The sequence below is a fragment of the Bubalus bubalis genome, chromosome 22, assembly GCF_019923935.1.
Source record: "Bubalus bubalis isolate 160015118507 breed Murrah chromosome 22, NDDB_SH_1, whole genome shotgun sequence".
Lineage (NCBI taxonomy): Eukaryota > Metazoa > Chordata > Mammalia > Artiodactyla > Bovidae > Bubalus > Bubalus bubalis.
The window spans coordinates 29,573,868-29,597,731 of NC_059178.1; the positions used below are offsets into that span (position 1 = coordinate 29,573,868).

Genomic DNA, 23,864 nt, shown 5'->3' on the forward strand with positions numbered 1-23,864 from the left:
ATTAAATATTTATGCCAGGCAATTCTACCTTGTGACCCAGCTGAAAGCAAAGTTTAAATTTATCCATGCAAATTAATAGCAACCAATGATGAAGCTGAAGAAACTCTTAATTGCAGCTGCTCATCAGCTGACAAACTGAGAAGAAAAAAAAAGCAGGCTGCTTTGTCCCTTAAGCACTATATAAACAACCCACAGGCAAGGCCAAGTCTGAAATGAAGAACAGTTTATAAGTGTTACGCCTAGCATCGTAATGGCCAACCGTGCAAATATTTAAGACCTGGGTTAGAGACAGCAGCTCAGCTTGGGTCTTAAGTCTGCCAGCAGGCAGGATGCTCACCCAGGTGTGCGACCCAAGCACTAAGTGGGCTTCTAGGTTCTTCACTGACGGGCAGCACTGGCAGCAGCCTGGGCTCTGTCCCCTGGGTGTGCCAAGGTTGGCACTGGATCCTCTCTGCACAACAGCCCTCCTACCTTGCACAGCTACCAAAGACGTGAAAATGTATCTTCCTTACACAGAAGGGCCTTGGATGGTCAAAGGTCTCTCCTGTCTCATGCTACCCAGTCCCCTCCCTCTCCACAAGAGGTCTATCCTCTGTAAGCTGACCATTGTGGAGGGGTTCTTGCCATCCTAATACACCAATCATGCCCAAAGTGGCCACACCAAGACCTTGCAAGACAGCCCTTGGGGACCACTCTGGATGCGCAGACTGAACAAGCCTGCCACTCTCCTGCCTCTTGCTGTGGTTATACCTCTGCTCCTCGGCTCTCACAGACCAGCCCTGGGGAGCACGCCACCCAGAAACAAAGGATCTACACACTGGACAGGGATGTCTGTGTATGAACTGAATGAACCACACCACGGATAGCTGGATGCAGCCAGTGGCAAAAAAAAAAAAAAAAAAACAAAACCGGGCAGGAAAAAGACAAGAGAAGCATTGAGGGACAATATATTCCTTTCCTGTTCTTCCTGTCTCGTAGCTGAACGTTGTCAGGGTTGGGAGGCTGGCGAGCCCTCTTACTAGGCCAGCACCAGGCGGGAACATGGAAGGATGCCTAAGGCACTGGCTGCACCTTGGACCAGAGCCACAGTCTCCACACTGTAGTCCCCGAAGGTTCCCGGTGACTGTGGGCAGGGATGCTGAAGGGGAACTGACCCGTGGGTGCTCACCCTCCACACACACTCCTACCTAAGAACTGATGGGCCAAGGATGCACCCGCATTGGAAGGCACACTGTGGCCCTTCTCCCACTTCTCCTTTTACAATGCCCTTTGTTTGATAAAGACTCTGCCTGCAATGTAGAAGACCCGGGTTCAATCTCTAGGTTGAGAAGATCCCCTGGAGAAGGGAATGGCAACCTACGTCCGTATTCTTGCCTGGATAATTCCATGGATAGCCCACGGAGTTGCAAAGAGTTGGACACAACTGAGCAACTAGCATTTCCACTTTTCATTTACTTGGTGCGGGGAGGGGTGGGAGACCCCACCCCTCACACCATCCTGAATCCTAGCACAGCAGTTTTGCCCCAGTGTGTGAAAATCTTCAGGGCACCAAGCAAAGGAAGTTTAGAAATACAGTACTGGCCACACTGCTATATTTAAAATGGGTAACCAACAAGGTCCTATGGTACTGCACAGCTAACTCGGCTCAATGTTGTGTGGCAGCCTGGATGGGAGGGAGTTTGGGGGAGAATGGATACATGTAAATGCATGGCTGAGAGCCTTCGCTGTTCACCTGAAACCATCACAACACTGTGAACTGGCTATATCCCAATGCAAAATAAAAAGTTGAAAAAAAAGAAGAAAGAAATGCAGTACTGGTTTGTACCAAGGAAATCTCCTTAAGTCAAGGCCTGTTGTTTCTCATAAGACAAAGACCCGACATTAGAAGCAGGGTCTTCCGGTCACTTCTCGGATATTTATTTCAGATCACTGTAGAGTGGGGTGGTAGAGATGACACATTTTGTTTAACTACTTTGCCTCTTCTGCCTCCTGTCTCTTAAGTCGGTATTTATGTTATAATGTACTCGTTTGGGCAAAGCTCCAAATCTTATCTAGAGCTTATATTTAGAATTCAAGAATGAGACAGTTGTCTCAGTGACACAGACCAATGTGTTTATCTGAACCCAAAAATAACATCACAGTCCTGACAGTGACTGACCGGGGATGCGTCTGGTTCTGAGGTCACTTGGCAGGTACTCTGTGTCAAGGGAATGAGATGAGTCTGAGGTTTTCAGAGAAAACATTTAAAGCCCATGGTAAGACAAAAGTATTTCATGAAAAAAAGATTATACAAGGTACGTTTTAGGGAAAATATTTTCCGTTTTCTCAACCCTTTCTCATTATTGCAAGGTAGATGTGAGTTACAGGAATCGAAGTTGAGAGCCCCGGCAAAGCATCTCCGCGGCGTTTCCCAGAGACCCAGACGCCCAGGACTCCAGGGAGGGTAACAAGACCTCCTGCAAGTTAACAGTTTTCAAATGTGGTTTCCAATAATGTTAAAAGAAGTCTTAATTGAGCTGTCAACTTGTGGATCATAAAAAATTATTTTTGATGGATGATATATTACCATTTGACTCGACGTACAGTCAGGAAAAAGCCAAAGAACGGATGATATTGCTAGATATTAGAAAAACACAGAACTCCTACTCCCATCTATTAATATAAGCAAGTCTTCTTAATCTTCAAATCTACTAAAAAATAAGAACATAATTGTTAGTGCCCTGTCTCATTCTAGCAATGAGTGAAATTCATTCTTGGATATCTTAACCCAAATGAAAAAATCCTTTTTAATGAATAACATTTTATCTTTTGTGGAATAGTTTCACAAACTTTGTAACGTTTGTTATTTTGATCATTCATGTAAGAAGAAATTGAAACTTTTAGTACCCAAGTCTTATGGCCATAAAATATAAATTCTTAAATTTTAATTTTACTCTATATTTTTGGGATAGCAAAGTATGATAGAGTACTCAATAAAAGACTTACAAAGATGAAAAAAATTAGGTTAGGGTAATACTCTATAGTAAATATAGAGTGAAAACAGGAGTTAAAGGAGCAAAAAAAAAAAACAGATAAAGTTTTCAAATCTCTTATGGAATTTGGTTGTACTGGGTAACTTTAAGAATGATAGAATATTTTTACTTTAGTAACTTAGTATTTATAATATAACAGATCTTCCTCACCCTTTTATAATAATTCAACATTAATATTCTACAACTCCAAGACATTTAGCAGAAGTGCCCTCAGGGGCAGGCACCGACTCAAATTTTGTGTCCGGATGCCTTGGTTGCTCAACCTGGCGCTGGTTCTGGTTTCCAAAGTCACTAAGCATGGTGACCCGTGACCTAACCACTGGGTGAGTCCCGCTGACAAACCGTAAAAGGATTGGAGAGAAGAGGAGAAAGAAAACGGGAAACAGAAGACAATGGGATTATGACACCAGAATCCTTTAAAGGACGACGGGAATAAGGAAATAAGGAACAAAGAGTTCAAACTCCTAACCAGCACCAGTAGTAACTCTCAGATGGGAATCTGTTTGGTAAGAGCTTCAGTCGCAGAGAGATTTAGGATTGAATTCCAGTTATGTAAAGTATTCATTTCGTGTAGTATATAGCCTAACATTGGGTAACATAATCCTGTCCAAAACAGATTGGGAGAAAAAAAAAAAGGGTGCCATTAGTTTTGGAAATCTAAGTCTCTATGTTCTTTTGGGAAAGAAAGCAAAATAGAATGTGTCCTGTATATGGCAGTGGAGGATGGAGCACAATGAGCCCGGCTGGAGCAGGTGCTCAGGGGCCCAGGGCATCACATGCCTGAAGATGCTGACTTTCTTTCCCGATTGGCGGTGTTTAGGCGCTACGTCGTGTCTGACTTTGTGACGCAACGGACTGTAGCCCGCCAGGCTCCTCTGTCCATGGGATTTTCCAGGCAAGAATACTGGAGTGGGTTGCCATTTCCTCCTCCACTCCTTCCTGATAAAATGAAGCTATACCTAGACCACACCTGGCAGGCAAGCGCCTATCATGGATTCTGAAAAGCCATGTTTTATTGGCTTCCTAACACTACGCCATAAACTACAACATCATAAATGAGAAGCACTGACTTCTGAGAAAGCTGGGACCAGACCCCAGCTGAACGGGAACCGGGAGGTCTCCAGCAGAGTGTCCACACTCCCCACTCTGCTCTCACGTGCTCAAGTCGACAGAGATGTCATGAAAAGCTAGGGTGCATATCAGATTTCCTCTGCAACTTTTGAGACTTCTTATCATAAAAAGATAAGCCAGGGCTTCCCTACTGGCTCAGATCGTAAAGAGTCTACCTGCAATCCGGGAGACCCAGGCTCAATCCCTGGGTCGGGAAGATCCCCTGGAGAAGCAAATGGCAACCCACTCCAGTATTCTTGCCTGGAAAAAGCCATGGACAGAGAAGCCTGGTGAGCTACAGCCCACGGGGTTGCAAAGAGTCAAACACAACTGAGCGACCAACACTTTCTTTTCCTCATGAAAAGAAGAAATTGAACGTGAAGCTATGGGAAGAGCTAGCTGAAGGGTCTGTCCACAGCTTCTGAAATCTACTCACACAGAAAGGACCTGAAGCCAAGTGTCTGGACTGTTAAGTGGAACAGAATCACCAAAGTGCAGTGGGAGAGTTTTCAAATCTACCTTCACTTCAAATTCGAATTCCAATTGGTTTCACAGCCACCTACCTCCTCACACAGGCTGTTTCCTGAGGGGTGCTAAGTTACTTCAGTCGTGTCCAACTCTTTGTAACTCCATGGACTGTAGCCCACCAGGCTTCTCTACCCATGGGACTTTCCAGGCAAGAATACTGGAGTGGGTTGTCATTTCCTTCTCCAGGGGATCTTCCTGACCCAGGGATTGAACCAGTGTTTCTTATGTCTCCTGCATTGGCAGGAGGGTTCTTTACCACTAGCACCACCTGAGACTGACGCTTTGAAGTTAAGTTAATAAACTCTATGACTAATACTCTATGAATGCTGCTGCTGCGTTGCTTTAGTTGTGTCCGACTCTGTGCGACCCCATAGATGGCAGCCCACCCAGGCTCCCCCATCCCTGGGATTCTCCAGGCAAGAACACTGGAGTGGGTTGCTGTTTCCTTCTCCAATGCATGAAAGTGAAAAGTGAAAGTGAAGTCGCTCAGTCGTGTCTGACTCCTAGCGACCCCATGGACTGCAGCCCACCAGGGTCCTCCGTCTATGGGATTTTCCAGGCAAGAGTATTGGAGTGGGATGCCATTGCCTTCTCCCTATGAATGCTAATACCTTCTAATTTTTGACCTATTTCCCTTGGGAGGGGGGAGAAGGAGGCAGATATGAGAGGGGTTGATACCAAAAACTACTTTAAAAATTTATTCTGGGGATGTTACTTGCTTTCTCTCTCAAGATCTGTTGTACTTTAAATCTCCATTGTGCACAATGCTGGCCCCTTTGGACTGATTCTGCTGCCCTTTAGAGGGGAGCCCACAACAGTGCCCAAAGAACAATACTTCCAAATGCCAGAACACATTAATAAATATTCATCTAGAATGTTACTCTCTTACAAAACCTCACCAGAGAACACTCGCCCTCAATATTGCCTCCCCTGCAGCTCTTTCTCTATGAGTTTATTCAGAAAGTTCTACAGACACAAGTTTCAAAACACACCATGGTCCCCTTTCAACCCAAACAGCTCTGCTTTTATTTGCTTTCTCTATGATTCAGCCTGTCTCTGAACAAACAGTTCTGCACCTAAAAATAAAGGTAAAACCATTCTTCTGAAGAAACAGCGCATCTTTCAAAGAATGCAGGTACAAGCCAACATAACACTATTTACCATCTTTCAAAAGGATGGTTAATTTCCATTTAGACATAATCCTTGCTTGACACATACACCAGATGATTATCAGTTTCTAGCCTGAACAAACTCATGACACTACTGCTAAATCTGACATCCAGTGAGACAGGAGATGGTAAGTGACAGACTTAAGCCAGAGAAATACAGAAAGCTGTACTTTCCCTGATCACCAAAAAACATCAAACCACATCTGGTTTTCATACGGATTCTGTTGACTCAACAAACGTGATACCAATTCTACAGTAACTGTGGATTTCACACACTGTGCTGTGCTCTGTCTCTCAGCCGTGTCCGACTCTTTGCGATTCCGTGGACTGTAGCCCGCCAGGCTCCTCTGTCCCTGGGGATTCTCCAGCCAAGAATACTGGAGTTGGTTGCCATGCCCTCCTCCAGGGGATCTTCCCGACCCAAGGAATCAAACCCAGGTCTCCCCCATTGCAGGCGGATTCTTTACCGTCTGAGTAACCAGGGAAGCCCTATCATTAGCAGGTTACAAAATCAATTTAATGAGCTAGAGTCAGCATTGATCTAATAGAAAAATATCATTTGTTTTAATGATGAGCATTTTTTTATGAAACTAGCTTTAATTTTAAACACACAATACTTATATACTTACATATTGGATCTCACTGACAATTATGTTTACTAAGGGTTTGAAAATATTAATTCTATAGGATATCATTTTTTTTTCCTGAAAATTCCAGTTCTTAAGAGATTAATGTGTATAATTAACATTTTATTTAAGAATATATACGTTTGCTTTGTCCTGATGAGTCTTAACGTAAACAAAATGGAGTTAAGAGTCCAGGTGTTCCGATTAAATGTGATTGAAAAGTGAAAGCAGAAGTCTCTCAGTCAAGTCCGACTCTGCGACCCTATGGACTATACAGTCCATGGAATTCTCCAGGCCAGAATACTGGAGTGGGTAGCCTTTCCCTCCTCCAGGGGATCTTTCCAACCCAGGGATTGAACCCAGGTCTCCAGCATTGCAGGTAGATTCTTTACCATCTGAGCCACCAGGGAAGCCCAAGAACACTGGAATGGGTAGCCTATTCTTTCTACAGTGGATATTCCCTACCCAGGAATCGAATTGGGGGCTCCTGAATTGTGGGCAGATTCTTTACCAACTGAGCTATCAGGGAAACCCTAAGTGTCGTTAACTATTGATAATAATGTTGAGCATTAAGCTAAACCAGGGTCTGTCCTGACATTTTACATAAGTTATCTTATGTATCTCTCAACACAGTTATAAAGTACTAATTATTCTTCTAACTTTACTCAGGGAAGTAAGGCAACTTGCCTAGGGTCTCAAAGACAGGAAGTGGTAAGACTGGGATAAATCTTGTTATCCATCTACAGAGAGGTTAGCTGAATTACTCTCCATGCAGTGAAAGTGAAACTTAGTTGCACAATCGTGTCTGACTCTTTGTGATACCATGGACTGTAGCCTGCCAGGCTCCTCTGTCCATGGAATTCTCCAGGCAAGAATACTGGAGTGGGTTGCCATTTCCTTCTCCAGGGGATCTTCCAACCTGAGGATCAAACCCATGTCTCCTGCATTGCGGGCAGATTCTTTACTAACTGAGTCACTAGGGAAGCCCTTAAAATAGATGTTTCTGAGATTATTTCCTTGGAAATTATGCTCAGGAAGTCTCAGATGACATTACTACATGCAGAGAACCCAATTGCTCAAAAAATGCTAACATGGGCACCCCAGCAGCTGAAAAGGATTCCAGACGTCAGAATGAATATGTTTAGGAAGGGACTACATTTCCCAGTAGGCTTCCCAGGTGGCTCAGTGGGTAAAGAATCTGCCTGCAATGCAGGAGACACAGGAGATGCAAGTTTGATCCTTGGGTCAGGAAGATTCCCCTGGAGGAAGAAATGGCAACCCACTCCAGTATTCTTGCCTGGAGAATCCCATGGACAGAGGAGCCTGGTGGGCTACAGTCCATGGGGTCGCAAAAAGTTGGACACGATTGAAGCGACAGAGCACAGCACACTTCCCAGTGCAGGGACAGTTCCTGGGGTACTGAGGATGTGCATTAAATTGCAAAATTAAGAAAGGTCATGCCCAAGCAGATTCTTTAGCAGTTCAAGACTCACATGCTTTAAAATTTCCATGATTCTAACTGGTCAAAGATCATGCTGGAAGTAGTAAGAGAACTTTACCCAGAATCCAAGCCTGACTGGCGTCAGGGTGGTGACATGGACTACTATTTTAAAGGGAATCTAAGGATTTATATGGATTTCTCAGGTGGCTCTGAGAGTAAAGAATGTGCCTGCAAGGCAGGAGACACAGGTTCGATCCCTGCATCAGGACGATCTCCTGGAGGAGGAAATAGTAATCCACTGCAGTATTCTTGCCTGGAGAAACTTATGGACAGAGGAACCTGGTGGGTTACAGTCCATGGGGTCACAGAGTTGGACACAACCGAAGTAACTAAGCGTATGATTTATATATAATAGTCAGTTTTGCCATCTCTCTGCTCCTGAAAAATCAGATCCACCTGCAGATAACTAAGCAAAGACACATTCCAAATGTCTGACATACACCACACTTACAAAATATAAAAATCTGCTCTGTGCACAGAAGTGTAAGTGAAATTATATTCTATACCATGGGGAGTCTATTCTTTCTGAGAGTATTTCTGAGTAATTCCATGCTGCTGCTGCTGCTGCTAAGTTGCATCAGTCGTGTCCCACTCTGTGCGACCCCATAGACGGCAGCCCACCAGGCTCCCCCGTCCCTGGGATTCTCCAGGCAAGAACACTGGAGTGGGTTGCCATTTCCTTCTCCAATGCATGAAAGTGAAAAGTGAAAGTGAAGTCGCTCAGTCGTGTCCAACTCTTTGCGACCCCATGGACTGCAGCCTACCAGGCTTCTCCGGCCATGGGATTCTCCAGGCAAGAAGAGTACTGGAGTGGGGTGCCAGTGCCTTCTCCAGAGCAATTCCATGGGTACATACAAACATGGTATGACAATGGGGCAAGAGCATTTTCTTTTTCTATTTCCTTATAATGAAAAGTCACATGAAAGTCATATTAAATAGCATAATAAATGGTTAAAATGCTGTCAGGAAAACCTAGTGTTAATACTTTCCCTAATTTCTGATTCTAAGATTTCAGAAACATTGTGTATCACTTATGCCAACATTAAGATTCTCTTACAAGGATATGCATGAAACACATATCAGCTTCATATTGTGGAAATGAGAGTTAACTTACCATTCCGATGCATTTTCTGAGGATGCTCCAGATACTGAAGTCATTTCTGGAAAACATAGGGGAAGGCAGGCTTGTTCTGGAAAAAAAGAAAAATAATTTAACTTTAATAGCACTGGCAGTAGAAAAAAAAAAAAGGCTACTGTCATTACCATGAAAGCCACAGGCATACATTAATGAGACATTAATATGCATATAAAAATCTGCATGTGCAAATACAACAACATAAAAGATACTAAATATCACTAGTCATTAGGGAAATGCAAATTAAAACTACAATGAGATATCACCTCACACCTGTAATAGCATCACCCAAAAGATAAGGGATTACAAATGCTGACATGAATGTGGAGAAAAATGAAGGTTGTGCACTGTTGGTGGGACTGTAAACTGGTACAGCCACTGCAGAAAAAAGAGTATGGAGGGTCCTCAAAAGATTAAAATTGAACTCGCATAATATCTACCGATTCTACTTCTGGGAACACATTAAACACTAACTTGAAAAGATGTCTACACCCCATGTTCATAGCAGCATTATTTATGAAAGCCAAGACATGGTAACAACCCGAGGGTCCACTGATAGATGAACAAGAAGATGTGGTATGTATTTCTCTCTCTCTCTCTCACAGACATACATACCCACACACTCACAAAGAGAGGAATATTATTCAACCATAAAAAATGCAGAAACCCAACCATTTGCAACAAAATTGATGGGCCTTGAAGGTATTATGTTAAGTGAAACAAGTCAGACAAAGACATACACTTCACGATCTCACTTACATGTGGAATCTAACAGTAATGACAACGAAAGTCACATAAAACTCACAGAAAAAAGATCAGATCTGTGGTTGGAGAGTCATGGAGAAAGGAGGTCAACATGCACAAACTTTCAATTATAAGATAAAGTAGTACCATGAATATAATGTACAATGTGACTATAGATAACACTGGAAGATACAATTAAGATACATTGTGAAGTTAAGAAAGTAGATTTTAGAGTTCTCATCACCAGGAGGAAAAAAAAAAATGTTCTCTTTTTCTTTTATCTATATGAGATGATGGATGACACAATACTGCGAAATGTAATATACATGTAACTCAAACCACCGTACTGTACACCTTAACCTTAGTGAGGTATATCAATTATTTCTCAACAAAACTGGAAAAAAATGTGCATCATCATAGAGAGGCTAAAACAGGGTCATTCTGGGCTTATATCCCTAGTCACTGCTATTTTGGGTCCTGAAAAAGTTTCAGAGCAGATCAACTGGCCCCATATCTTCACAACTGTCCTGATCAGAATTCTCCTAACCCTCCTGTGCTGATGTCCAGCTATTCAAACCACCTCAGAGGGACACTGTTCTTTCACAAGCTGGCATATCTGACCTGCTGTCTGGTCTAAGACAGACCTATCACATTCTGATACTCAATAAATTATTATCCTTTAGCTATTAAATAATGGAAACAAAAAATGCCATCAGAGAGCCTAGTATCAGGTTGTTTTTAAGAAATTAAGTGGGAAAATGCCATCTCCAAACCCAAAGTAAAATTTAGGCTGTGCATCATATATCAGTACTTTCCCAAAGATGCTGATACTGAACCAAACTCAACCAATTCTGGATATACGGGAAAATCCTTTACAAATTAACCTCTAGAGAAGGAATATTCCCAAAGCCTCTGCAGGAGCTGAGAAGTTGCTGAGAGGAGGGTGGCTGTTGTTGGTGAAGGGTCTGCTGTTTCGATGGGCAACATACCTGAGCTCAGGCATCCTGAGACCTCAGCTCTACCAGGGGAAGGAGCAGGGGGTGCCTGGAAAAACTTCCTGAAACACTCTTATAATGATGCTTTCTTTTCCATTCTCTTAGGTTATGGTCAAGGGTGCTGGTTTTCCAATGCTGTTTGAAACATACCCGTGTAACTAAAATATTAAAGAAAATTTGAGAGAATAGCATTGAGACATATACACTACCATGTGTGAAATAGATGACCAGTGAAAGTTGGATGTATGAAGCAGGGCACCCAAAGTCAGTGCTCTGGGACGACCTAGAGGGATGTGGTGGGGGAGGAAGGTGGGAGGGGGGTTCAGGATGAAGGGGACACATGTATACTGTGGCCGATTCATGTTGACGTATGGCAAAAACCATAACTATATTGTAAAGTAATTATCCTCCAATTAAAATAAATTTTAAAAAGAGAAAATATTAAAATTTTTACCTTCTATAGAATCTATATTCTATAAACTTCGAATTATACAAGTTACTAAAATTATAAGTTTTTAAATAAATAATATTTTAAGATCCTCCGTGGTAGAATCCTTCTGATTTTCCTTTTTTAGGAACATACACTGCTCATTTGGCAGATTTGTTATCTGCCCAATCTGCTGGATAAGTGGCCACAGATGGTACTGAAATCACATTCTCTATACAACCTAAGACTATCAATCTCGATGACGTGAACAATCGAATCAAGGGGTAAAATCTCTGCCATTACCTAGCATTTGCATGTATAATAGTTTTACAGATGCATATCAACTACATTTTTCATTTCTTGTCTATTAAAAAACAAATTCTATGTCTAGGAAGTTATGAGTCTAAAATAAGTTTTGTGAAAACTGAGTAAGGGACTGTATCGTCCCTGACAGATGCTTACATTTAATGTATGTGTACAGGTTACTATTCTAATTAAAGGCGAGAAGAACAAAAAAAAAAACGACATATTTTGCAAGCAAGAAGGCAGGAGATGAGAGACATCCAAGCTTTACTTGGAGTAGAGGTTAAGTATTTGATGAATGAGTTTTGGAAATTTATAAGGCCTTTTGGTACACATTACTCCTTTCATAAAGAATCTAGAGGGGTATGATGGGGTGGGAGGTGGGAGGGAGGTTCAAGAGGGAGGGGACATGTGTATACCTGTGGTTGATACATGTTGATGTATGGCAGAAACCAACACAATATTGTAAAGCAATTATCCTTCCATTAAAAACTAAATTAAAAAAAAGAATTTGGTTTATGTTGTGCTACTCAAGAGATCAACACTAGGATCACTGGTGGAAGCTACAGGAGAGCTAAGGTAAATACAATATAAACCTAACATTCTATAAAGCTAACATAACAGCTAGGAGCCTCCCTGGTGGCTCAGTGATAAAGAATCCACCTGCCAATGCAGGAGACACAGGTTTGATCCCTGGGTCAGGAAGATTTCCCTGGAGAAGGAAATGGCAACCCACTCCAGTATTCTTGCCTGGAGAATCCCGTGGACAGAGAAGCCTGGCGGGCTACAGTCCATGGGATCGCAAAAGAGTCAGTCATAACTTAGGTACTACATAACAACATAATGGCTAACATAAAACATAACCTGTCTTATAGTTAATTCCAAATATGGGAGACAAGAGATATCAACAAGGAAGGGCTTCAAACAGATGCTGGAGGACCCCTTTCGGTCATGGCCCTGATAGGCATTCCTGCGCTGGGTGGGAAGTTGGTCTCCATCAGCTCGTCCAGGGACATTGCTAAACATCTCACATGGAACGAGACAGGTCACCACACCAAAAAATTATCCAGCTTCTAAATAGCCTCTTGATGAAGGTGAAAGAAGAGTGAAAAAGTTGGCTTAAAGCTCAACATTCAAAAAACTAAGATCATGGCATCTGGTCCCATCACTTCATGGCAAATAGATGGGGGAACAGTGGAAACAGTGGCTAACTATTTTTTGGGGCTCCCAAATCACTGCAGATGGTGACTGCAGCCATGAAATTAAAAGATGCTTACTCCTTGGAAGGAAAGTTATGACCAACCTAGACAGCATATTCAAAAGCAGGGACATTATTTTGCCAACAAAGGTCCGTCTTGTCAAGGCTATGGTTTTTCCAGTAGTCATGTATGGATGTGAGAGTTGGACCATAAAGAAAGCTGAGTGCTAAAGAATTGATGCTTTTGAACTGTGGTGTTGGAGAAGACTCTTGAGAGTCCCTTGGACTGCAAGGAGATCCAACCAGTCCATCCTAAAAGAGAGCAATCCTGAGTGTTCACTGGAAGGACTGATGCTAAAGCTGAAACTCCAATACTTTGGCCACCTGGTATGAAGAACTGACTAATTTGAAAAGACCCTGATGCTGGGAAAGATTGAGGGCAGGAGAAGGGGACGACAGAGGATGAGATGGTTGGATGGCATCACCGACTCGACTCAGTGGACATGAGCTTGGGTAAACTTCAGGAGTTGGTGATGGACAGGGAGGCCTGGCGTGCTGTGGTCCCTGGAGTTGCAGAGTCGGACACGGCTGAGTGACTGAACTGACCTGAACTGAATGTCAGTAGTGCCAAAGTTGAGAGACTTATCATAGAAATGGGACTTCCCCAGTGGCTCAGATGGTAAAGAATTCACCCGCAATGCAGGAGACCTGGGTTCAATCCCTGGGTCAGGAAGATTCCCTAGAGAAGAGAATGACTTCCCACTCCAGTACTCTTGCCTGGAGAATTCCATGGAAAGAACAACTTGGCGGGCTACGGTCCATGGGCTCGCAAAGAAGCTGGACACGCCTGAGCAACTAACACATACTGTATATACTGTATCACAGAAATATGAGAGTTACATAGATAATTTTAAACTTTGTAGTGTTTTTTTAAAAAAGCAACAAGATAAATTAATTTTAATAATATATTTGATTTAACCCAATAGGGTCCAAAATATTAGCATTTCAAATGTAATCAATGTAAAAATATTAGTGAGATATTTTATACTTCTCCCCACACCACGTCTTCAAAATCCAGTGTTGATTTTACACTTAGAGCACATCTCAATTTAGCTACCACATTTTTAACAAAGTGAAATGTAGTCTTACCAAAGCAGTAATGTTATGTTTAATGGCCAAATACTTTGTACTGCTTCACTTTTACAAACTATATTATGAAATTAACACAATAAAATCTATCCTTATTAAAATTAAATAAGACTAAAGACTCAGCTTCTTGGTCACACTAGACACATTTCAAATGCTCAAAAATCACCTGTGTCTACTATTGGACATAATGGATTTCCGTGATTACTTCTGAACACAAAAGGCTAGGATTGCTCTCAGATTGTAGAGAAGAGCACAAAATTACTCACTTACATGAGTCTAAAGTCAATGAGAAGCAAAACAGTCCACAGCCCAATCATTAAGAGGATGTGAAATCTGCAGTATTATCTAAAAAAGCAGAGGGAACGGATTTTTTTTAATTAGGTAGATCAAAGTTAAAAAAAAATGATTTGTACTTAAAAGGGTATGTTTTCTATATTTTAAATGTTCACTCCTTCCATGCGGGGGTAGGGAAGAATAATAAGAATTTCCTACTGATCTTGGATGAGGCAGCGTTACTCCAGGCAGAAATCAGAACCATGGAGAGCGGGCCTCAGAGTTTCCAGGCTGACCACACAGATCAATCATTCTCTTGCCTTCAAGTTTATCTGAGAGTCATTATCCTGAATTCTATGCTTCCTTTTTCCCTTCACACAGAGAGAAAACACCCTGTACCAGGGACTGAGAGCGATGTGGCCCGGTTCTGTTTTCAACCCTACAGATGCCACTCTGACTGTGGGCACAAGGGCACAATGACTGGTCTTTAAAGGAGGGTCCCATCCCAGTTGCTTCATCTCCGTGCTGCTCGGGGCTCAGCCGCTGCCCCGACACCACGCCCTGCATCACAGGGTGTACACAGGCCCCCAGCTGAACCGAGTCAACGTGAAGCGTGACTCACAAAGGCTGTGCTGGGTTCCCCTTGCTCTGAACACGCTGTGCAAATTCAGACCACTGGCCCCCATATCTTTGGGAGATGCTTCTGTCTTCACCAGGCCACTGAGCTCCTCCAAGTCTTGGGAATGGGCACGGATGTGCCCCATGGGAACCCCAGCACATGCAGTGTAGGCCCTCACACAAGGGGAGGAAAGACCCAGGGGAAGGGATCCAGGGCTGCAGCCCATGCCCCTGCCTCCCGCTCAGTCAACCTTTTGCGACCCCATGGGCTGTACAGTCCCTGGAATTCTCCAGGTCAGAATACTGGAGTGGGTAGCTGTTCCCTTAACCGGGGACTATCTCCAGCAGGGTGATCTGGCTGGCTGATCTACTTCAGGTGGCAGCTACATCTGCAGTGAGAAAAGGGACATCTGAGATGGACCTAGAGATTGTCCTACTGAGTGAAGTCAGACAGAAAAAGAGCTACACAGATGATGTAGCCTATATGTTGAATCTAAAACTGGTTCAGGGTTGAGCTCCCTGTGTTATACAGCAACTTCCCATGAGCTAGTTATTTTACATATGGTAATGTATACGTTTCAATGGTACTCTCTCAATTCATCCCATTCTCTCGTTCCTTTCCCCCACTGTGTGCAAAGTCGGTTCTCTACATTTGCATCTGTATTCCTGCCCTGCAAACAGGTTCATCAGTACCATTTTTCTAGATTCCATATGTATGCATTAATATATATTTGTTTTTCTCTTTGACTTCACTCTGTATAACAAGCTCCAGGTTCATTCACCTCACTAGAACTGACTCAAATTTGTTCCTTTTTATGACTAATATTCCACATATACCACAACTTCCTCATCTATTTCATGTGTCAATGGACATCTAGGTTGCTTCCGTGCCCCAGTTATTGTAAATAGTGCTGCAAAAAACACTGGGGTACATATGCCAATTTTCAATTATGGTTTTCTTAGGGTATATGCCCAGCAGTGGGATTGCTGGGTCAGGTGGTAGTTTTATGCCTAGTGTTTTAAGGAATCTCCATACTGTTCTCCAAAGTGGCTGTTATCTATTTACATTCCCACCAACAGTCCAAGAGGGTTCCCTTTCCTTCACACCATCTCCCTCACTTATTGTTTGTAGATTTTCTGATGATGGTTATTCTGATGGGTAGTGAGGTCATAACTCACTGCAGTTTTGATTTGCATTTCTCTAATAATGAGAGATGCTCATGTGTTTCCTGGCCATCTCTAAGCAATGCGATTTTAAATGCACTCCAATGTGCTAATTTCAAGAAATGAGGTTTGTTGGGGTTCCATGGTATGCTTAAATTCCACAGTTCTTAATTTTGCCTATCTTCATTTATATCCTCTGTTATTTCTGTACACATCTGTCACTTACTAGAGACTCTGGTTCCCCCTGAGATCAGGGACGATGTCTTACTCTCTTCTGCATGCCCCACACTGCAGAGTATTTTGCATGTTAACAGGTGCTGTATGTTTTTACCTAACATCTCAAGTTAAAATGGGCAACAGAAAGAAAACCAGCAAAAAAATGAAAGATATGGATAAGTGGTAAGTGAGGCATGAAGAACACAGATAATCAAATTTTCTGCCTTTAAGTCATCTCTTAAGAAAACATTTTCAAAACCAAATTCCTTAACATACACTTTCAGTTCCATTTCTTAAATCTTCTGAAGGAATAACCATTTTTAGCAGAATATTCATTAGGATATTTAGAAAAGCATAAAACAATCTAATCCTAACCTTTGATTCAAGATAAAAAGAATCCTAAGAACTAAAAATCTAAGAAAATAATTTCATAGAGAAGCAGACTTTAATACATGTATAACTGTAACACTGAAAATTTGTATGTGTCCACTTACACATGTATTGTGTGTTTTATACTTATGTGTGTGTATCTTCTTGCAATCATTAGGTGCTTATCACCTCTCCTTTTCAACTATCAGAATTCTTCTTCTCTTTTCCCCCAAATCATCCCTTCCATAAGTCCCAATTTAAATATGACCCTAACGAACACAGCTGGTATTTGAAACTAACCATTTGTAATTTTGCTTGCACTACTGATGTTTGCTAAACACCCAAAATGAAAGTCTTCCAAACAAGGAAACCATTAGGAATAAACTACAGAATAGAATTATATTCAAAAAATTGAAGACTAGATTTCAAAATGATGCTGCAGGAGTAAATTATCATAGTAATTAAAAGCCTTATTTTCACAAATTACATAAAATCTTACATAGTTCATCTGGGGTACAATTCGCAAATCTTTTATCAACGTTTAAAGAAAATAATGGGCAGAAAAGCCTAGTAATCTCAACACTAATGCAAAAAGATACTCTTACTTAAAAGTTAATTAAAAACTATCAAGTTCCATTTTTGGAAATGGATCACTCCTCTCTATCCTTTCTTCCTCCTTGTCAAGACAAACAACCATAGAGAATATAACATTCTTATTAACCCTCCACTCATTACTGAAGGACATGCAAGGCTTCTCTTGAGCATTTACTTAAATTCTTATTAACTGAGATTCTAAACTCTGTTGAACCCGTGGTTGGCACACTGCAGGTACTCAGTAAATGTTGAGATTTTATGTCAGTTGGCTTTCTATTAACTAGGGCTCTAGGTTGAGTCCCACAATCCATTTGTCCTAAAATTTTTCAATAGCAATCAAAAAGGGCTATTTATTTACTCTCAAGCTGTTATGTCATTCTCATTAAAAGATACTGATGAAGTTAACTTGAAGAACACACATCATTAATGATACTAGACAGAACCAAGGACAATGGTTAATATTTGGGGGAAGCAGAGGCAAAGATTTCTTAGAGTGAACCCAAAAACGCCCTAACATAAGAGAAAAATAGTAAAATAGATTTCATAAAACCAAAACCTTCTGTTCAAAGAAGGTATTAAGATGTCTATTTATTATTAAGGCAATGGAAAGGTAAGCTATTAACTCAGAGAAAATATACATGCTACATATGTCAATCCTAAAGGAGATCAGTCCTGGGGGTTCATTGGAAAGACTGATGCTGAAGCTGAAACTCCAATACTTTGGCCACCTGATGTGAAGAGTTGACTCATTTGAAAAGACCCTGATGCTGGGAGGGATTGGGGGCAGGAGAAGAAGGGGACGACAGAGGATGAGATGGATGGATGGCATCACTGACTCAATGGACATGAGTTTTGGTAAACTCCGGGAGTTGGTGATGGACAGGGAGGCCTGGCGTGCTGCAGTTCATGGGGTCGCAAAGAGTTGGACAGGAGTGAGCGACTGAACTGAACTGAACATATATTTGATAAAGGATTATATCCAGTGCTCACTTCAGCAGTGTATAGCTAAAACTGGAACGATACAGAGAAGATTAGCATGGACTTGGCTCAAGGATGACGCAAAGTCATGAAGTGTTCCACATATTTATAAAATTGATAATTAATGAGAATCTACAGGAGCTACCCCACGCCCGAAGTCAGGGGCAGCTGCCGAGAGGAGCTACCCCACATCTGAGGTCAGGGGCAGCGGCCGAGAGGAGCAACCCTACATCCAAGGAGTGGCTGCTGCTTGGGCGCAGGAGGGCTGAGAGGAGCTACTCCACGTTCAAGGTCAGGAGAGGTGACCTCGTCCAAGGTAAGGAGCACCGGCTGCGCTTTGCTGGAGCAGCCGTGAAGAGATACCCCACGTCCAAGGTAAGAGAAACCCAAGTGAGACGGTAGGTGTTGCAAGAGGGCATCAGAGGGCAGACACACTGAAACCATAATCACAGAAAACTAGCCTATCTGATCACACGGACCACAGCCTTGACTGACTCAATGAAACAAAGCCATGCCGTGTGGGGCCACCCAAGATAGACGGGTCATGGTGGAGAAGTCTGACAGAATGTGGTCCACTGGAGAAGGGAATGGCAGACCACATCAGTATTCTTGCCGTGAGAACCCCATGAACATTATGAAAAGGCAAAATAATAGGATACTGAAAGAGGAACTCCCCAGGTCAGTAGGTGCCCAATATGCTACTGGAGATCAGTGGAGAAATATCTCAAGAATGAAGGGATGGAGCCAAAGCAAAAACAATACCCAGCTGTGGATATGACTGGTAATAGAAGCAAGGTCCAATGCTGTAAAGAACAATATTGCATAGGAACCTGGAATGTTAGGTCCATGAATCAAGGCAAATTGGAAGTGGTCAAACAGGAGATGGCAAGAGTGAATGTCAACATTCTAGGAATCAGCAAACTAAAATGGACTGGAATGGGTGAATTTAACTCAGATGATCATTATATCTACTACTGTGGACAGAATCCCTTAGAAGAAATGGAGTGGCCATCATGGTCAACAAAAGAGTCCAAAATGCAGTACTTGGATGCAATCTCAAAAACGACAGAATGATCTGTTTGTTTCCAAGGCAAACCATTCAATATCACAGTAATCCAAGCCTATGCCCCAACCAGTAGCACTGAAGAAGCAGAAGTTGAATGGTTCTATGAAGACCTACAAGACCTTTTAAAACTAACACCCAAAAAAGATGTCCTTTTCATTATAGGGGACTGGAATGCAAAAGTAGGAAGTCAAGAAACACCTGGAGTAACAGGCAAATTTGGCCTTGGAGTACGGAATAAAGCAGGGCAAAGGCTAATACCGTTTTGCCAAGAGAACACACTGGTCATAGCAAACACCCTCTTCCAACAACACAAGAGAAGACTCTATACATGGACATCACCAGATGGTCAACACAGAAATCGGATTGATTATATTCTTTGCAGCCAAAGATGGAGAAGCTTTATACAGTCAGCAAAAACAAGACCAGAAGCTGACTATGGCTCAGATTATGAACTCCTTATTGCCAAATTCAGACTTAAATTGAAGAAAGTAGGGAAAACCACTAGACCATTCAGGTATGACCTAAATCAAATCCCTTATGATTATACAGTGGAAGTGAGAAATAGATTTAAGGGACTAGATCTGATAGACAACTTGATGACCTATGGATGGAGGTTTGTGACATTGTACAGGAGACAGGGATCAAGACCATCCCCATGGAAAAGAAATGCAAAAAAGCAAAATGGCTGTCTGGAGAGGCCTTACAAATAGCTGTGAAAAGAAGAGAAGCCAAAAGCAAAGGAGAAAAGGAAAGATATAAGCATCTGAATGCAGAGTTCCAAAGAATAGCAAGGAGAGATAAGAAAGCCTTCCTCAGCAACCAATGCAAGGAAATAGAGGAAAACAACAGAATGGGAAAGACTAGAGACCTCTTCAAGAAAATTAGAGATACCAAGGGGACATTTCATGCAAAGATGGGCTCAATAAAGGACAGAAATGGTATGGACCTAACAGAAGCAGAAGATATAAGAAGAGGTGACAGGAATACACAGAAGAACTGTACAAAAAAGATCTTCACGACCCAAATAGTCACGATGGTGTGATCACTCATCTAGAGCCAGACATCCTGGAATGTGAAGTCAAGTGGGCCTTAGAAAGCATCACTACGAACAAAGCTAGTGGAGGTGATGGAATTCCAGTTGAGCTATTTCAAATCCTGAAAGATGATGCTGTGAAAGTGCTGCGCTCAATACGCCAGCAAATTTGGAAAACTCAGCAGTGGCCACAGGACTGGAAAAGGTCAGTTTTCATTCCAATCCCAAAGAAAGGCAATGCCAAAGAATGCTCAAACTACCACACAAATGCACTCATCTCACATGCTAGTAAAGTAATGCTCAAAATTCTCCAAGCCAGGCTTCAGCAATACATGAACCATGAACTTCCAGATGTTCAAGCTGGTTTTAGAAAAGGTAGAGGAACCAGAGATCAAATTGCCAACATCCACTGGATCATGGAAAAAGCAAGCGAATTCCAGAAAAACATCTATTTCTGCTTTATTGACTATGCCAAAGCCTTTGACTGTGTGGATCACAATAAACTGTGGAAAATTCTGAAAGAGATGGGAATACCAGACCACCTGACCTGCCTCTTGGGAAATCTGTATGCAGGTCAGGAAGCAACAGTTAGAACTGGATATGGAACAGCAGACTGGTTCCAAATAGGAAAAGGAGTACATCAAGGCTGTATATTGTCACCCTGCTTATTTAACTTACATGCAGAGTACATCATGAGAAACGCTGGACTGGAAGAAACACAAGCTGGAATCAAGATTGCCGGGAGAAATCTCAATAACCTCAGATATGCAGATGACACCACCCTTATGGCAGAAAGTGGAGAGGAACTAAAGAGCCTCTTGATGAAAGTGAAAGAGGAGAGTGAAAAAGTTGGCTTAAAGCTCAACATTCAGAAAACGAAGATCATGGCATCTGGTCCCATCACTTCATGGGAAATAGATGGGGAAACAGTGTCAGACTTTATTTTTTTGGGCTCCAAAATCACTGCAGATGGTGATTGCAGCCGTGAAATTAAAAGACACTTACTCCTTGGAAGGAAAGTTATGACCAACCTAGACAGCATATTAAAAAGAAGAGACATTACTTTGTCCACAAAGGTCTGTCTAGTCAAGGCTATGGTTTTTCCAGTAGTCATGTATGGATGTGAGAGTTGGACTGTGAAGCTGAGTGCCGAAGAATTGATGCTTTTGAACTGTGGTGTTGAAGACTCTTGCGAGTCCCTTGGACTACAAGGAGATCCAACCAGTCCATCCGAAAGGAGATGAGTCCTGGGTGTTCACTGGAAGGACTGATGCTGAGGCTGAAACTCCAATACTTTGGCCACCTCATGCGAAGAGCTGACTCACTGGAAAAGACCCTGATGCTGGGAGGGATTGGGGGCCAGAGGAGAAGGGGACGACAGAGGATGAGTTGGCTGGATGGCATCACCGACTCAATGGACATGAGTTTTGGTAAACTCCAGGAGTTGGTGATGGACAGGGTGGCCTGGCATGCTGTGATTCATGGTGTCACAAAGAGTCGGACACGACTGAGCAACTGAACTGAACTATATCCAAATGGGAAGGAAATTCAAAAGAGAGGGGATATATGTAAACATGTAGCTGGTTCACTTTGCTATACAGCTGAAACACAACACTGTAAAGCAACTATATTCCACTAAAAATTAATTTTGAAAATTGAAAAAAATTATATCCAAAATATAGAAAGAGTTCCTATAAATCAATAATACAAAGACATACAACCCAATTTAAAATGGGCATAAGCCTCAGGCACTTCCCTAAGAAAACTTTAAAACTGACTCATAAATGCATGTGTAAGTGCTCAAAATCATTTACGAAATGAAAATAAAACCAGGACGTGATTCTGTGTTATACCCATAAAGCATCAAACGTTGGTGAGCTTGCAGAGTAACTGAAATTCTCACACACAGAGAAACAGTACACTGACTTTGGCAAACATTACAGTAACTTTCTATAGCTAAGTACACACCCTCTCTAGAACCCCCAAATGCTACTCCTACAGAACAAAGTGAAAAATTGGCCATAAGGAAGATGTGTTTAAGAATGCTTAAAGCAGCTTTATTCAATAAAACTCCCAAGTGAGAAAAGCCCAAATGTCCATTAACAGGGATACAGAGAAACAAACTGCTGCATATTCAAAGGATGGCATTATCACTCAGCATTAAAAAACTGAACGCTGAAACACATGACATGGATGACTCTCAGAAACACTGAGCGATTAAGACCACACTAAAAAAAAAAGATTACATGCAACACATTGCTGTGTTTCAAATGGATAACCAACAAGGACCTTCTGCACAGCACCTGGAGCTCTGCTCATTATTATGCAGCAGCCTGGATGGGACCAGGGTTTGAGGAAGAATGGATACATGTATGGCTGAGTTCCATCCCTGTTCACCCGAAACTATCACATTGTTAATGGCTATACTCCAATACATAGCAAAAAGTTAAAAAAAAAAGAGAGACCATGCACTTTCCATCCGCAATGCAGTTCAATAATAGACAAGACTAATCTATCGCGACAGAAATGAGAATGGAGGGTGGTTATGGGCGGTGGGCGGGGAGTGACCAGGAGACAGTTACAGGGAACTTTCTGGAATGATGGAAACGGTCTACATCTTGATGAGGGGAGGGAGGGTTTGTTACATGAGTATATGAATTTGCCAAAACTCATCAAATTGTATATTTAAGAGCTTGCATTTCAAAGTATGCTAACTTTACTTCAACAAAGAAGCAAAAAGAAACTATACTGTAATTTGTTGGTTTCCCAAACTGTTTGGTCTTAAGATCCATTAATTCTTAAAAATTATTTGTGGTCCCAATGAGTTTTCTTTTATTGTGGATTACATCTATCACTACTTACTATATCAGAAGAAAAAACACACACACACGTTTTACTTATTAACAGTAAAATAAATATGCTAACTTAAATGACATTTTTATGAAAAAAAAGTAACTGTATTGTCCAAGACAAGAATACCTTAGTAAGAAGAGTGACATTATTAAACATCTTTGCAGCCCCTTTAATGTCCGGTTTTACAGAAGATAGCTCGTTGCTCATAACTGCTCCTGCACTGAATCAGTGATGTCGCATCATCACACAGTATCTAGAAAACTCCACTGTGTGGTTCTTAGTGGATAATAATTTTAAAAAGGCTAATATCTTAGTAATATTAAGAAACTTGTTTTAATCTTGTGGTTCTCCCTAAAAGGGTCCTAGGGGACCCCCCTCTCCCCAACAATGGTCAAGAGACTATTTTATAGAAGCACTGGCATAGACAGTCAGCAAAGGGGCCCTCCGCTTTCCACGAGTTATCTTTAGGAAACTTTAGAACAAGTCAATTAAAAAAAATTGATTCAATAAATATGGATTGAATTTCAACTACTATAATTGATTTTGTGACTAAGAGGAGGCTGGATCACAAAATACTCAAGAATGTTTACAGTTGAGATACTTCAGTTTCAAAATGTTATTTCATTTCTGGAGTCTGTTTCAATACTTTAACATTTAAATCTGGGTATAAAACAAGTTTCTCTGGCCTTGCAACTCAAACAATTTCAGCTTAAGTTGATGCAATCTGGTTTTTTCATCATGAAAATGATGCTTTCATTAAACCAAGGAAAACAGTGTTTGCCC

At 41.8% G+C, this 23,864-nt stretch overlaps 1 protein-coding gene and 1 non-coding gene across 9 annotated transcripts in view; one reads left to right on the top strand and one right to left on the bottom strand.

Annotated features, from left to right (window-relative positions):
- Window positions 1-23,864, bottom strand: part of OSBPL1A (oxysterol binding protein like 1A) — a 228,221-nt gene that overhangs the window by 28,920 nt on the left and 175,437 nt on the right. For 7 of the 8 annotated variants that reach the window (XM_025273327.3, XM_044934859.1, XM_025273328.2 and 4 more), the window contains one exon: window positions 9,081-9,156. In XM_025273327.3, the coding sequence (XP_025129112.2) occupies window positions 9,081-9,156 (76 nt within the window). Of the gene's footprint in view, window positions 1-9,080; window positions 9,157-14,187; window positions 14,250-23,864 lie in introns of those variants that run through there. The other variant, XM_044934865.1, reaches the window with a different exon arrangement.
- On the top strand, window positions 18,132-18,237 carry LOC112581480. Its single transcript, XR_003106062.1, has one exon. It is a non-coding gene; the product is annotated as a U6 spliceosomal RNA (small nuclear RNA).